Source organism: Polyodon spathula, chromosome 55 (assembly GCF_017654505.1).
Source record: "Polyodon spathula isolate WHYD16114869_AA chromosome 55, ASM1765450v1, whole genome shotgun sequence".
Taxonomy (NCBI): domain Eukaryota; kingdom Metazoa; phylum Chordata; class Actinopteri; order Acipenseriformes; family Polyodontidae; genus Polyodon; species Polyodon spathula.
In genome coordinates, this window is record NC_054588.1 from 1503102 (window position 1) to 1515196 (window position 12095).

Genomic DNA, 12095 nt, shown 5'->3' on the forward strand with positions numbered 1-12095 from the left:
TATATATATATATATATATATATATATATATATATATATATATATATATATATATATATATATATATATATATATATATATATATAATATATATATATACACTGTATGTGTTGTCTGTCCTAGTTCATTAGTTTATAGGTGCATGTGTTGTTAGGGCATGGAACCGCGTTGGAGTCAGAAAGGATTGCATGAGAAAGTTTAGAGGTGTTTTTTTTAATTTTTGGTGTGGACTCAGCCCATAGGGACATTGTGTTATTATAACAGCAATAAAAAGCTTTCAGAGCGTTCACTGGGACATAGTTACCTGATCATTATTGTAAAATAATTAAGTTAGAGACCTACCGCAACGCTACAGTACTTTAAATACACTTAAAGAGACAGCCTTTCTTGAAACATTGCATTATTGCAGAGATGGGAATTGTAAATCTTTTTGTAGATAGGCTTTTCTTTAAGAAGTCCAAGACTTTGTTAATTACAGTCTCTTACCAGAGAATAACACTTTCCATTAAATGTCTCAGTACTGTACATTTACACAGTAGTTACTTAGTACTTTTATACACGTAGAAATTTTTTACTTACAATACCAACATAAGTATTCATTATTAACCCTGTAGAGCCCATTTCTGTATCGCATCTGATGTAATGTTTAGCCAACTCTCTTTGTTATTTTTGTAATAAACCAGAATTTTTCATCTGCAAAACATTATGTTTTAAAAAAAAGTGCATTGTGCAAGAAACAAAATCTAGTTACTTTTCCCATTTCAAAACCTCTTGGGCATTGCACACTTAATTTATTCAGTTTTTACTCAAAATGTTAAATAGAACTTTTCGATACAGAAAAAAAAGAACAAACTTGTATTTAATATGCAAAGTACCACAGTGGTTGAACACATGATAACTGATTCACGCCTCTCTTGCCTAGTAACAGTGCTGAGAATACAGCTGCAGTGTGATTGGCCAGATTAGTTGCTGGGTGGAACCAATTGCCTTGTAGAATGTCAAATTGAATCAATACATTAAAATAATATATCATTATTTACCAGACAGCCTTTCTCTAGATATTGCATTGTAATGAACACACATGACCACCAGAGACAGGAGCTCCAATTGACTGATCTACATTGGACACACACACATGACAGTATGAACACAGATTAACCAGATGATGTCCAACAAGAGTGGGATTATACAGCACCAGTTATGGGAAAACACGGATAAAGGTACCTGCCAAATAATAATAATAATAATTAGAGGTGGGAATTTATAGTGCCCATGTCTCCTCACTCAGATCTATTAGTTACTAAATATCCTCACATCTGTGAATAGATGATTGTCTCCTCTTTAAAAATATGCCACATCAGGCATTCAAGTATACCAAGATGTTTAGTGAGCAGAACCCCCATCCACAGCTGTACAGCTTTCCTAGAAAAAGGAGAACATTTTGGGGGACCATTCTACCTGTGAGGTGTCTTGCTCATTAAAATGTTTTGCACATTTTTGAAAAGGAGACGATTATCTATTCAGAGACACCGGGGTATTGAGTAAGTAAGAGTTCAGGGTGAGGAGACATGAGCAATACAATCCCCACCCCTAGTCTTGTTGTAAAGCATTTGTTGTTTGCTGTGCCGGTACTGTCCATTTAGGCTTCGATAGTCTGTAGTTGGGTTTGGTGCACAGTGATGTGGTTTAATATCCATGCTACAGTTATGTTATGTCATTGCTTTTTAATGGGAATCTTCAAGCATGCTTTATAAGAGTAACTTTGTATGTAGGATCTACAACGCCTCAAAGAAATCTGTTTTGAAATCATGTTCAATGACACCCCTTTCATACTGCGCCCAATTGATACATATTGCTACAGCATTTTCATTTGACATGCCAGCCACATGGCGGTATTGTGAATTTCTTAAATAGTGTGAACAAGTCTAGCAATCTACCAATTCATGTTGTTTAGTTATGCAGGCAGTTCATAATTTCATTATAGTTTCCAAAGGTTGTGTTTAAACGTGTCATTTTATAATTTCAATGCTATGATCCCCCTCCCCCACAGTATACAGCCAAAAGTTTAGCAACACCCTATAGAACTAATTGTGCTTCATCATTCTTCAGAAACTGGAATAGAAAGTTACACGTACACTGCTATATCATTTTTTCATGCAAAAGTATATTTCATTTTCTAATTGGCGACTGATCAATAAAGCGTTCAACTAAAAGAACACACTCTGTAGTTGAAAAGTTCATGTCACATGGTCAGTATTATTAAGCCACCTTCAGCAGGACACCAAAAAAATGTCAATTACACAGCCAGGTTGTTTAATTCAATTCTTTATTAAAAATTCAAATAAGCAAAGCAGAAACAAGATATTAATAAACAGTCAAATATTTACACAGAAGAATGAGACTAACAGCACTACTATTGACTTGCATTACTAACAAAAGCATGTTTTATAACCACTTATAAAAAATAATGACAGAAATGCCACACAGTTAATTGCTCTGCCAAAGTTCCATTCAGCACCATTCACTTTATTTCACCTAGAAAAAAACAAGACAGAAATATAAATGAACATGCTTGGGACAATATATGGCACAACACTTAAGAACTCTTTACTGTTTTGAGGATTTGGTTTGTGTAAAAACATAGGTCTTATTTTGATAGAGTTCTGACTTGTGAGAAGTCATCTGCTACACTTATAAGTACAAAGTATATCATATTTTATTCAGTGGTAAAGAAAGCAACCTTGGCTTATAATATTTACAGATATGTTTCAGAAAAAACAGCTTTATAAAGTTACAGAGCTAATCTTAATTCCTTAATACCCTGCTGCCTCTGATACTGTGTGTTTCCATGTTAATTTAGCCGACCTGCGTTGGCTGTCAATCCGAGCTTTTCCCAAAGCGGGATGGGTGGAAATATGTTACCACACTGACCAATCAAATGACGAGTGGGCGTGAACATTTAATCCACATGCTGGGTGAGCCAATTTCTGCGTATATTAATATTGTTGTGTGTTTTTTTATTTTTTGGTTTTTTTTGTAACACAATGCTCCAACGAATTGCTAGGATTGTCGGAAAGCAAAGCAATAGCGTCCATCCTTCCGGGTTTAAATAAAAGTGACCTTAGTCACAAGGCATGCTGGGAAAGAACCCGCCAACATCTGTCAAACCCGTATTGAATAGACTCTTTTCACTCAACTCGGATAGGCTATCAATGGGGTTGAGGAGGGATGCGGAAGAACCAGGACTATCAAGCGATGATGACGTCATCAGTCAACATGACCTTACATTAGGTTTGCAAAATTTGATTTGGAAATACTGAAACCAGACACCTTAGAAAAGCCGGTAACCAAAAACTTAATTGGTGTAAAAACTGTAATTGGAAGTAGGTTTATAAGGAATTTGAACCATGTCGGTCTGGAATTTGCATGCTTACCTTTGTCAAAGTTGCTCCGATGCTGTAGAAGAAACTGATGAGGAAGAGGAAGATGAAGGTGAAGGCTGTGGTCCAGAGGCTGCCCAAGTCCTCTTCCTCAGAGTCATAATCAGAGCAGTCTTGAGAGACTCCTGAATAATCTCCTAGGGGACACCAAGGATCATATCAGAGACCATCTTATCAGTTTTATATGAGCTTCCTTCCCAGACATTTTGCCTTATTCCACCTATATTCTATGAATAGTAGACATGAGAATAGCTATCATTTACTTAATGCTACTACTGGACTCACCAAGATGAAATGAGACAGCAGTGGTAGGGAATGACCAAGATGTAGCTTCACTGAAATATAGGAGCCTTCAGCGCTTTTATGAGAAACAGTATATTTACTGAATCCTTTCCATATCACAGCAATGCATTTTGCAAAGTAATCCCAATTGTTTGGATATTTGCAATCATACATCATAGGCAAATTAACTAGGGAAATCTCTGGAGAGCAAGCTCTTATGCAATCTACATTGAGCTAAAACAACAACCCTTATAAAAGTTTCTCATAGTAAAAGCATAGCACAGTGTAATAGAGCACAGTGAAAGCATGATAAAGTATAGGCAACCAATGTAAAGCCCAAGCGATTTCATTTGTTGTGGAAAACCCTTATCATCTTCAAATATGGGAACTGTATTTTTTTATTGATGTATTTTTTTGAAGATTGCCCGCACTGTTGGAACTTTAGTATTCAAAGCAGTGCTGAGAGGCTGTATAGCATTCTGGGGTTGGGCAAAATCTATCCCACACATAACTGCCTCATTTGCTATGCATGCACACAAGGATTTGACAATCTCCCTGTAGCAATTCAGTTTTTTTGCTGAAAAAAGCAGGTGTGTGTATATTTTTTGTCATAGCCCCTGACTTCTGGTCACCTCTCATGCAGTACATTTAACAAATAGCAAAGCAAGACACAGCAAAGAAGTGCTACTGGTAGTTAAACTAGCGTTTTGCTGTCATGCAATTTCTTAATTTGCAACAAAAACTTGTAATGTCATTTTTGCATTATTATTATTATTATTATTATTATTATTATTATTATTATTATTATTATTATTATTATTATTGTATATTGAATTACTAGCAGCCTTAAAGTCTACCGTTAGTTGTTGCTTATTTGTAAAACTGCCCATCGTATGAATACTGTATATGATTGTTGCTTGGCGAAAATTTGTAAACCATAATTGCGAAAAACCTACATGCATTTCATGATAAGATTTAATTAATTTATATTAATGACACTTGGATGCACTGAGATACAGCTTGATTTGTTTTGAATGATACATACATGGAAGCAATCATTTTAATTTGTTAACCTATAAATTTGTTTAATTACATTTGTTTTAACTCTAGACTGGAAAACCTGTTTATGCCTTCCTAACGTTGTGGGCAGGATTGCAGATTGTAACACGGAATCCGCTAGCCACTGTCCAGATTTTAAAATTGGGAATATCTTAATCCTTTAAGCATCATTGTGTGATTTTGTATGTATTTTATTTGTACAATTGTCTTCAAGCTGAAGCTCTTTTAGATATATTTCTAGACCAACTTTTACACGTTACTATAATAGAGGTATTTGTGTAAATGTTTTTTTTTAATTATTATTTTTAGCCAATGGTTTTTTACCCCATTTTTCTCCCCAATTTGGAATACTCAATTATTATTTTTATCCCAGTTCACCGCTGCAAACCCCCCCAGCGACTCAGGAAACGGAGGCTGGAACACGCATCCTCTTAAACGTGTTCCTGCCAAGCCTCATTTTTCAGACCTATAGTGCCGGAAGACAACACAGATCTGAATGGCTCCACCGCAGACCCACAGGTGCCCTACCAGCCACAGGGGGCGCTGGTGTGCAATGAACCATTGATTGCCCTGCCAACCTAAGTCCTCCCTACCCGGGCAGTGCACGGCCAATTGTGTGTCGCCCCCCTGGGCACCTGCGATCTCCAGGCTGTAGGGCGCATCCTGCACTCAACGCGGAGCGCCATTACTGAATGTGCCACTTGGGAGCCCCAACGTGTGTTTTTTAAGTTTAGCAGTTGCTGATTCGCCCTAAGCATCAGAGATCTAAACATTGACATCCACCTCTTGTATGGGTGTTGGTGTAGGAGCGGAGGGGCCGGGGTGGCGAGATTCTAAACTGCACAGAGCGGAGTGGTGTGGCTTGATTAATCAAACTATCTGCAGCCCCTTCAGCCTAGAGAGCTAAGGCAGAGGCTTTAAATACTGCTTGTGTGAGTGCCGTGCATATTTAAATGATGATAAACATGGTTAAAAGCCGAAGTGTTTCAACCTGCTGCTCCATAGAAGCCTTAGTTCTGTGCCAGTTCAGATCCTTGATATTAACACATAGTTGCATTGTTATTTTTGTGGTTAGTGCTGTGTTTCAGTCACAGTAAGCATGGGATCATGTTAAACTGGGATAACAGAAAAGCTCAAAGTTAATGTATGATGTCAGTGGCTTTGTTTAAGATTCATACCACAGAAGAGCTGTTACTTTTACGGTACTTGGAAGGGCTGAACAGACTCAGACAGTGGCCAGACTAAACATAATCAACTGACTGAAAAGTTTTTTTTTTTGTGAGCCTGTGTTCTGGAAAAAAACAGTTTCATTTCCCTAATAGGTTTCCATATATAACAACAGAAGTGTGGTGCTGACGGACAATTTTATATGATGTGTAATAATATTAATGGTGCACAGAGGAGTAAGTATTCATGCCGACTATCAATCTTATATATCCCCTCAGTCACTGTGTGTATAATTGTACCTTGTTAAGTTTCAAATCTATGGATCTATTTTATAATGCTCATATGTTTTTTTTTTTCCCTTCAAAGTTACAGCAGGGCAATTTCTCAAACTCCATAAAGTTCACACAAACTGTTTTCAAATTTCAAAAAATTATCTACAAAATGTGTGACCAAAATGGATTATAGAACACATAGTGATATATTGTATTTTTCCAGTATCACAACTCTAGCTGCATATCTACAGTGTTATAAAATCATTTCAGAACTTCAAAGACTTGATTTGCATGATAGTATTTGACATTTATTTATTTGGGGTTTTTTTGCTTGCTTTATCAAACGTAAACCACAAGGTTAGACATAAAACAGAACAAACATTGGGGGTTACATCCACAGCACTCAACAAGGGACACGGGAGAAATACACAGCAGGAATTTTAGCCACTACATGGGTTAGCCTTGTCAGGTAGAGTTAGGCTGAAGGTTGTTTTACCAGCTGAATCTCCGTTTCTGGTGATCGTCGTGGTGTGTGTGTCGAGGCTCTCATGATAGACCACACAACTATAGGAATTCCTATGAGTCCAGTTCTGGAGAGGCACGATCAACATGCTGTACACAGAAAATGACTTTTGGCCATTTTCTTTTTTCATGGGAATCAAACTGGTGCTAGTGTAGAGGTCTTTGGAGACAGCGATTTTACTATGAAGCCAGGTGATGTACACATCTTCAGGATAGAAGTCTTTGACGTAGCAGGTCAAGGTAACTTCACTAGGTCCACCGAAGGATTCTTGAGGCAATGGCGAGAGGATATACACTGATGGTGCCTTCTCTTTACCCTCTATGAACAGAATATGAATACATTAATTTTAATATGAGGCAAATGCTAATGAGCAATAATCATCGATAACACTTCACATGAAATTTTTGCATGACATATGAAGTACCCAATTGTATCAGAAAAGGGTTTAGGGTTAGGGTTATTTCATGCATAAAACATACACTTTAATACCTTGTGAATATGCATAATATAATTGCAATAATGTGTAAGTACACATGAATTACTAAGTACTATTAGCATAGCATTTCGTTGCATTTATTGTAGTGTTACCTAGTTATCCATACAGAAAACCAATAATGACCATTAACTGTCCTTTTTGAGATGTGTTCATAAAAAGCATTGAACTCTACTCTGACCTGCCATCCACTGAGTCAGCACGGCTTGATTGCCGACAAGGTCCTGATCATTTTTGCAACACATTTCAAAGTAGTTCTCAAACACAAGACAGGTTTATTACATGACTGAATGCTAGAGTTGATTGGTATATTGATCACTACAAAGCAGATTGACAGATTGCTTGGTTCCTTTTTCTTAAACATTATGCTGAAGACCGTATCTCTAAGTAACTGAATGGAATCTCATTTAAGGTGTTCATTTTTTTTCTAAATGTGACTGTTGGACATGACAGGCAATTTTAGGTTATTTACACTGGTCTTTTACTTACCTATCACTCTCTGGTAAGTAGTCGACTTTGATCTTTGTAACGACTTATCGATGAATACAGTGCAGATGAATTCATCCCCCCTGGCCCACTGTTTCAGATCTGCTTTATACTTGTAGACAGCTGTAATGTGGCCTTCCACAATGGTAATGTCAGGTGTGCCAAAAGCAAGTTCTTGATCAGTTGGTGAAGACCATTTCATTTTAATATCACCTTGTGAAGTTAAACAAGTTGCTTTACAGGTTAACGTTGCTCTTTTGTAGACAAATATCTCTTCAGGAGATGGAGGCAAAATTTCAACATTTACCATCGTTAAACAAGGGGAACAACCTGTTAAGAAAACAAGAAAATCATGGAAGAAAAAATTATATATATATCTATATATATATATAAGATATATATATATATATATATATATATATATATATATTATATATAGTTATATATATATATATATATATATATATATATATATATATATATATATATATATGTTCAATTTTGAATGACTTGTACACATTGAAATGTTTTATTACAATAACTATCACAATTATTTAAAATCAGGAAACTTTCCAATGTTTCGGCATGTTTAACGTGCCTTTGTCAAGGGAAAGTGTGTTTGAAACAGTTGAGGTACATGGTAACTACACTAATTTCTATTTAAATCTATGAATGTGTTTATAACATCTACTGCTGCCTTCTATTTCAATGTAGTTATAGTTAGTAAATGTAAAACTGTAGAAGGGGCCAGAAATGGATCTTTAGTTGGATACAAAATATTTATAACATACCTGGAGCACTACTGCTAATGTTTCTGCTCACTGTCATGCTGCCATGAGCCACCTCACATTTGATAATATTGGATTTCTTCCATTCACCCTCCGTGACAGTTAAGAGGTTGTTGGCGTCGAAATGCTCATTATATTCAACTGCATCCCTGATAATGTAATGTGAAGCGCCAAATTCCTTTGAATCCATGAACCATTTAAACTTATAATCCTTGGGTGCAAATCCTCTGGCTACAAATACAATGGTCACTGTTTTGTTTGCTCTAAGTTCTTCGCTAGACAGTGGAATTATGAAAACGTGAGGGGGGTTGATTTCTCTGAAAAATACATTTCAACCATACATATATAGGTGGGGCAAACGTTGAGTGCTATCATCTAAAAAAATACGTTTTTTTGTGCGTTTGTTTCAGATCCGTTATTGCATTGCATGCATCAGATACACGTATGCCGTTTTTATATTGTACGTAGAGAGAGATAAGGGTGGTGTTCGCCTTTTGTCCCATGCGGTGTACATGTATTTATATCCATTTGGTTGCAATACTAATGCTCAGAGATATTATGATGAACGATCATGTGTCTGCGGTGCTTCTTCCCAGTTCGGTTGCCTTTAACTGTGAACCTAAAATTGTCTGAAAGCTTGGAAAACAGAATCAAAATCCCAAATATCAATTACCAGGGAACTTGGGTGGGAAGCCATTGTGCTGCTACCATTTCACTGTGCTGAGAATGTTTTGATTCTTCACTTTGAAACATCTAATAAACAAAGTATTAATCCAAGAACCAAAAGGCACTCCGCAAAAGAAAATGGGGTAATGTGATAATACTGTTCACTAGGCATATCGAAAATTAGAAATGGACCACTCTACATGTTTCTCCCTAGTCCTCTCTTACTGTTGGTCCACTTACCCGGCTATGTGTGCAATTGTGATAGAGTACAGGTTTCAAAACCCACACAGTGTATTCTAAAGAACCGTGCTGTTATAGATCATTGTTGCTCAAAAGAGCCAACTTCCCAACAAACCTTAGAAGTGTGTTTGAAAGCAAACAGCGGAGTTACTTATAGGCTTTCGATGTCATGGTAACTACACTCAACACTTATTTCTGTTTAAATATATTATTAATGTGCTTGTGAAGTCTTTTACTAACAGCTACTGATGTAAGGATCTACGACTAGTTATTTATATATATAAACCTGTTAATGTTACATGACTAGTCATTGCCCCCCTCTCACATTTAGTGGTGTTACATTGCTCTATTTTTAGGCTCTTCCCATTGTACTGTATGTGTCAGATTGATCATGTTTTAACGATCTTGACTTTCATTATAACCTTATATCTGATCCCTTTGGTCACAGCATTGAGAGAATACTGGCTGTGAGTCGAGGAAGCGGATAGAAGCCTCAGTGTCAAGTTTTGTGAACAGATATTTCAGTGTCTGTTAAAAGATGTTCTCGACTTTACAACAATGCAACATTTAAAGGAAGGCTGTATCAGTTATATAGTGTGACAACCTATGCAAGACAGGCAATTTCTGTATCCACTGACCATTGCCAGCTCAGCTGACCAATCACATGCTAATGATAAGTACCACCAGAGCATGCATATACACTTCACTTGTTTAAAATGAGTTAATTTCTTCCATGCAACATCAAGGCAACATATTTGTCATCTTATATTGTGTTTCTATATATATATATATATATATATATATATATATATATATATATAGAGAGAGAGAGAGAGATATATATATATATAGAGAGAGAGAGAGAGAGATATTATATATATATATATATATATATATATATATATATATATATATATATATATATATATATATATATATATATGAAATAATTTTCTTAATTTCTAATATTGTCTAATAAGATTTATGTTAAAGTTTTAATCCGTTTTAAATTTACAAGCAATACATTTTTTTTTAAAGAGCAGCGGCTAGAAATCTGACTGCAGCAGACCGGGAGACCTAGTCTGAGGTTTCTGTATCAAACCTCAAGTCTCCCCTGGTGTGTCGTGCAGGGACCTGAAACCCAGTCTCCTGAAACCAAGTTCCAACTTCCAAAAGTTAGTGTAAAGAAATGTGCTTACCAATTACAGGTTTGCGCACCGGGATTTCGACAGTGTAGGTACTACTCGTTACTTTGCAGATGAAGAACTCGGAATTTTCCCACTCCTCGCTGGAGACGGAGAGCTGGCTAGTGGAAGAGAACGTTCCCCCTCTCTGCACAGGCGGGTACTGGCGGTACTTATCCGAAGGAAAAGCTGTTCGTGAGTCATCCATCCACGAGTAGGTCACGCTGGAAGGCATGAATTCGGTTGCTAAGCATCCTATAGTGAGAGGGACGGTGGCCACTGGCGAACCGCATGACGCAACAAGCGGAAACAACGTCGGGGGTGATGGACTTGCTGCGAAACGACAGAGAAACGAACACAAGGGTTAATATAATGTGACACACAACATAGCAATGATCTTCCTTACCTGTGGAACTCTACCTAAACACACCACCAGGATCTTTCAATCAGGGCAAAGCAGAGCATCCGCAAGCGAGCTGCAAATCGGCATTCAAACCTACACACTCGCGACAGTCATTGCATAACAACGCAAAATAAAACTGATAGGCGAGATCACTGTGCTTGTGATTGTAAAGACAAAAAAAAAAACATAAAAACTTGTCAAGCGCAATCTCATGCAACATATTTTAAATTGTTTAAGAACACATTTTACACACAAGTGCTACTAAATAAATAACTACGTTAATAAATAAATAGAAGATTGTGTAAATATATACATACAAATATATGTTTAGAATCTGTTCTACGATTGTGTTTTATTCTGAAACATTGGCATTTTACCGTCCAACGGTATTGTAAATTGGCCGCTACTAACCTGCTGCTAACCTGCTACTAATCTGCTAGTAAGACGGTTTATTATATTGTATCACCAAAAAATAGTTTTTATTTCTATAATGTTCGGCACAGTAATGCTGGTTAACGTTTTAAAAATAAATGTACTAATTACGATTTTTAAACAAGCGGTAATCTATATTGGACTTTTGCGTGCACTTAATTGAAGGAAATAATTTTGATTCGCAGTTATAGGAAATAAACTTTTTTTTAATTTTTTTTTTTAATAAAATCGCTGACTATTAGCGCCAATTACTATAGCGATATTGTAAGAAATATTGATTTGTTTGTAGCCCGCAAAATAATGCAGTAGAAATAATGGAATGGGGAGCGCACGTTTAAAGTATATAAATATTACATTATAATATTATTATAGTCTCAAGTGTGGCGTTCTTTTAATAAGTGCACTTCTGTAAAAATGTAAATATAACCTTGCAGTGAAGAGTACAATTAACTGTAATCTAATATTATATCTATGACCAGATGTTATTAAATATATACATGTATCTATACATTTAAAAACTCTATCATATAATCCAAATACAACTTAAGTAAATCCATTTATTATCCTTCATCGTTTACAATAGTGACTTTTCACAACAAGTCAACATTAATGTAAAACTCTTAATAACTTGTAGAATTGTTTTGCGAACTTATTTAGGAT

The 12095-nt window shown here is 36.1% G+C and overlaps 1 protein-coding gene across 8 annotated transcripts in view; it reads right to left on the reverse strand.

The window, feature by feature from the left end:
• The window catches only part of LOC121307349 (titin-like), a 73072-nt gene that overhangs the window by 33975 nt on the left and 27002 nt on the right, over positions 1-12095 (reverse strand). For all 8 annotated transcript variants that reach the window (XM_041239534.1, XM_041239533.1, XM_041239532.1 and 5 more), the window contains one exon: positions 10616-10933. In XM_041239534.1, the coding sequence (XP_041095468.1) occupies positions 10616-10835 (220 nt within the window). In that variant the 5' untranslated portion in view covers positions 10836-10933. The remainder of the gene's footprint in view (positions 1-10615; positions 10934-12095) is intronic.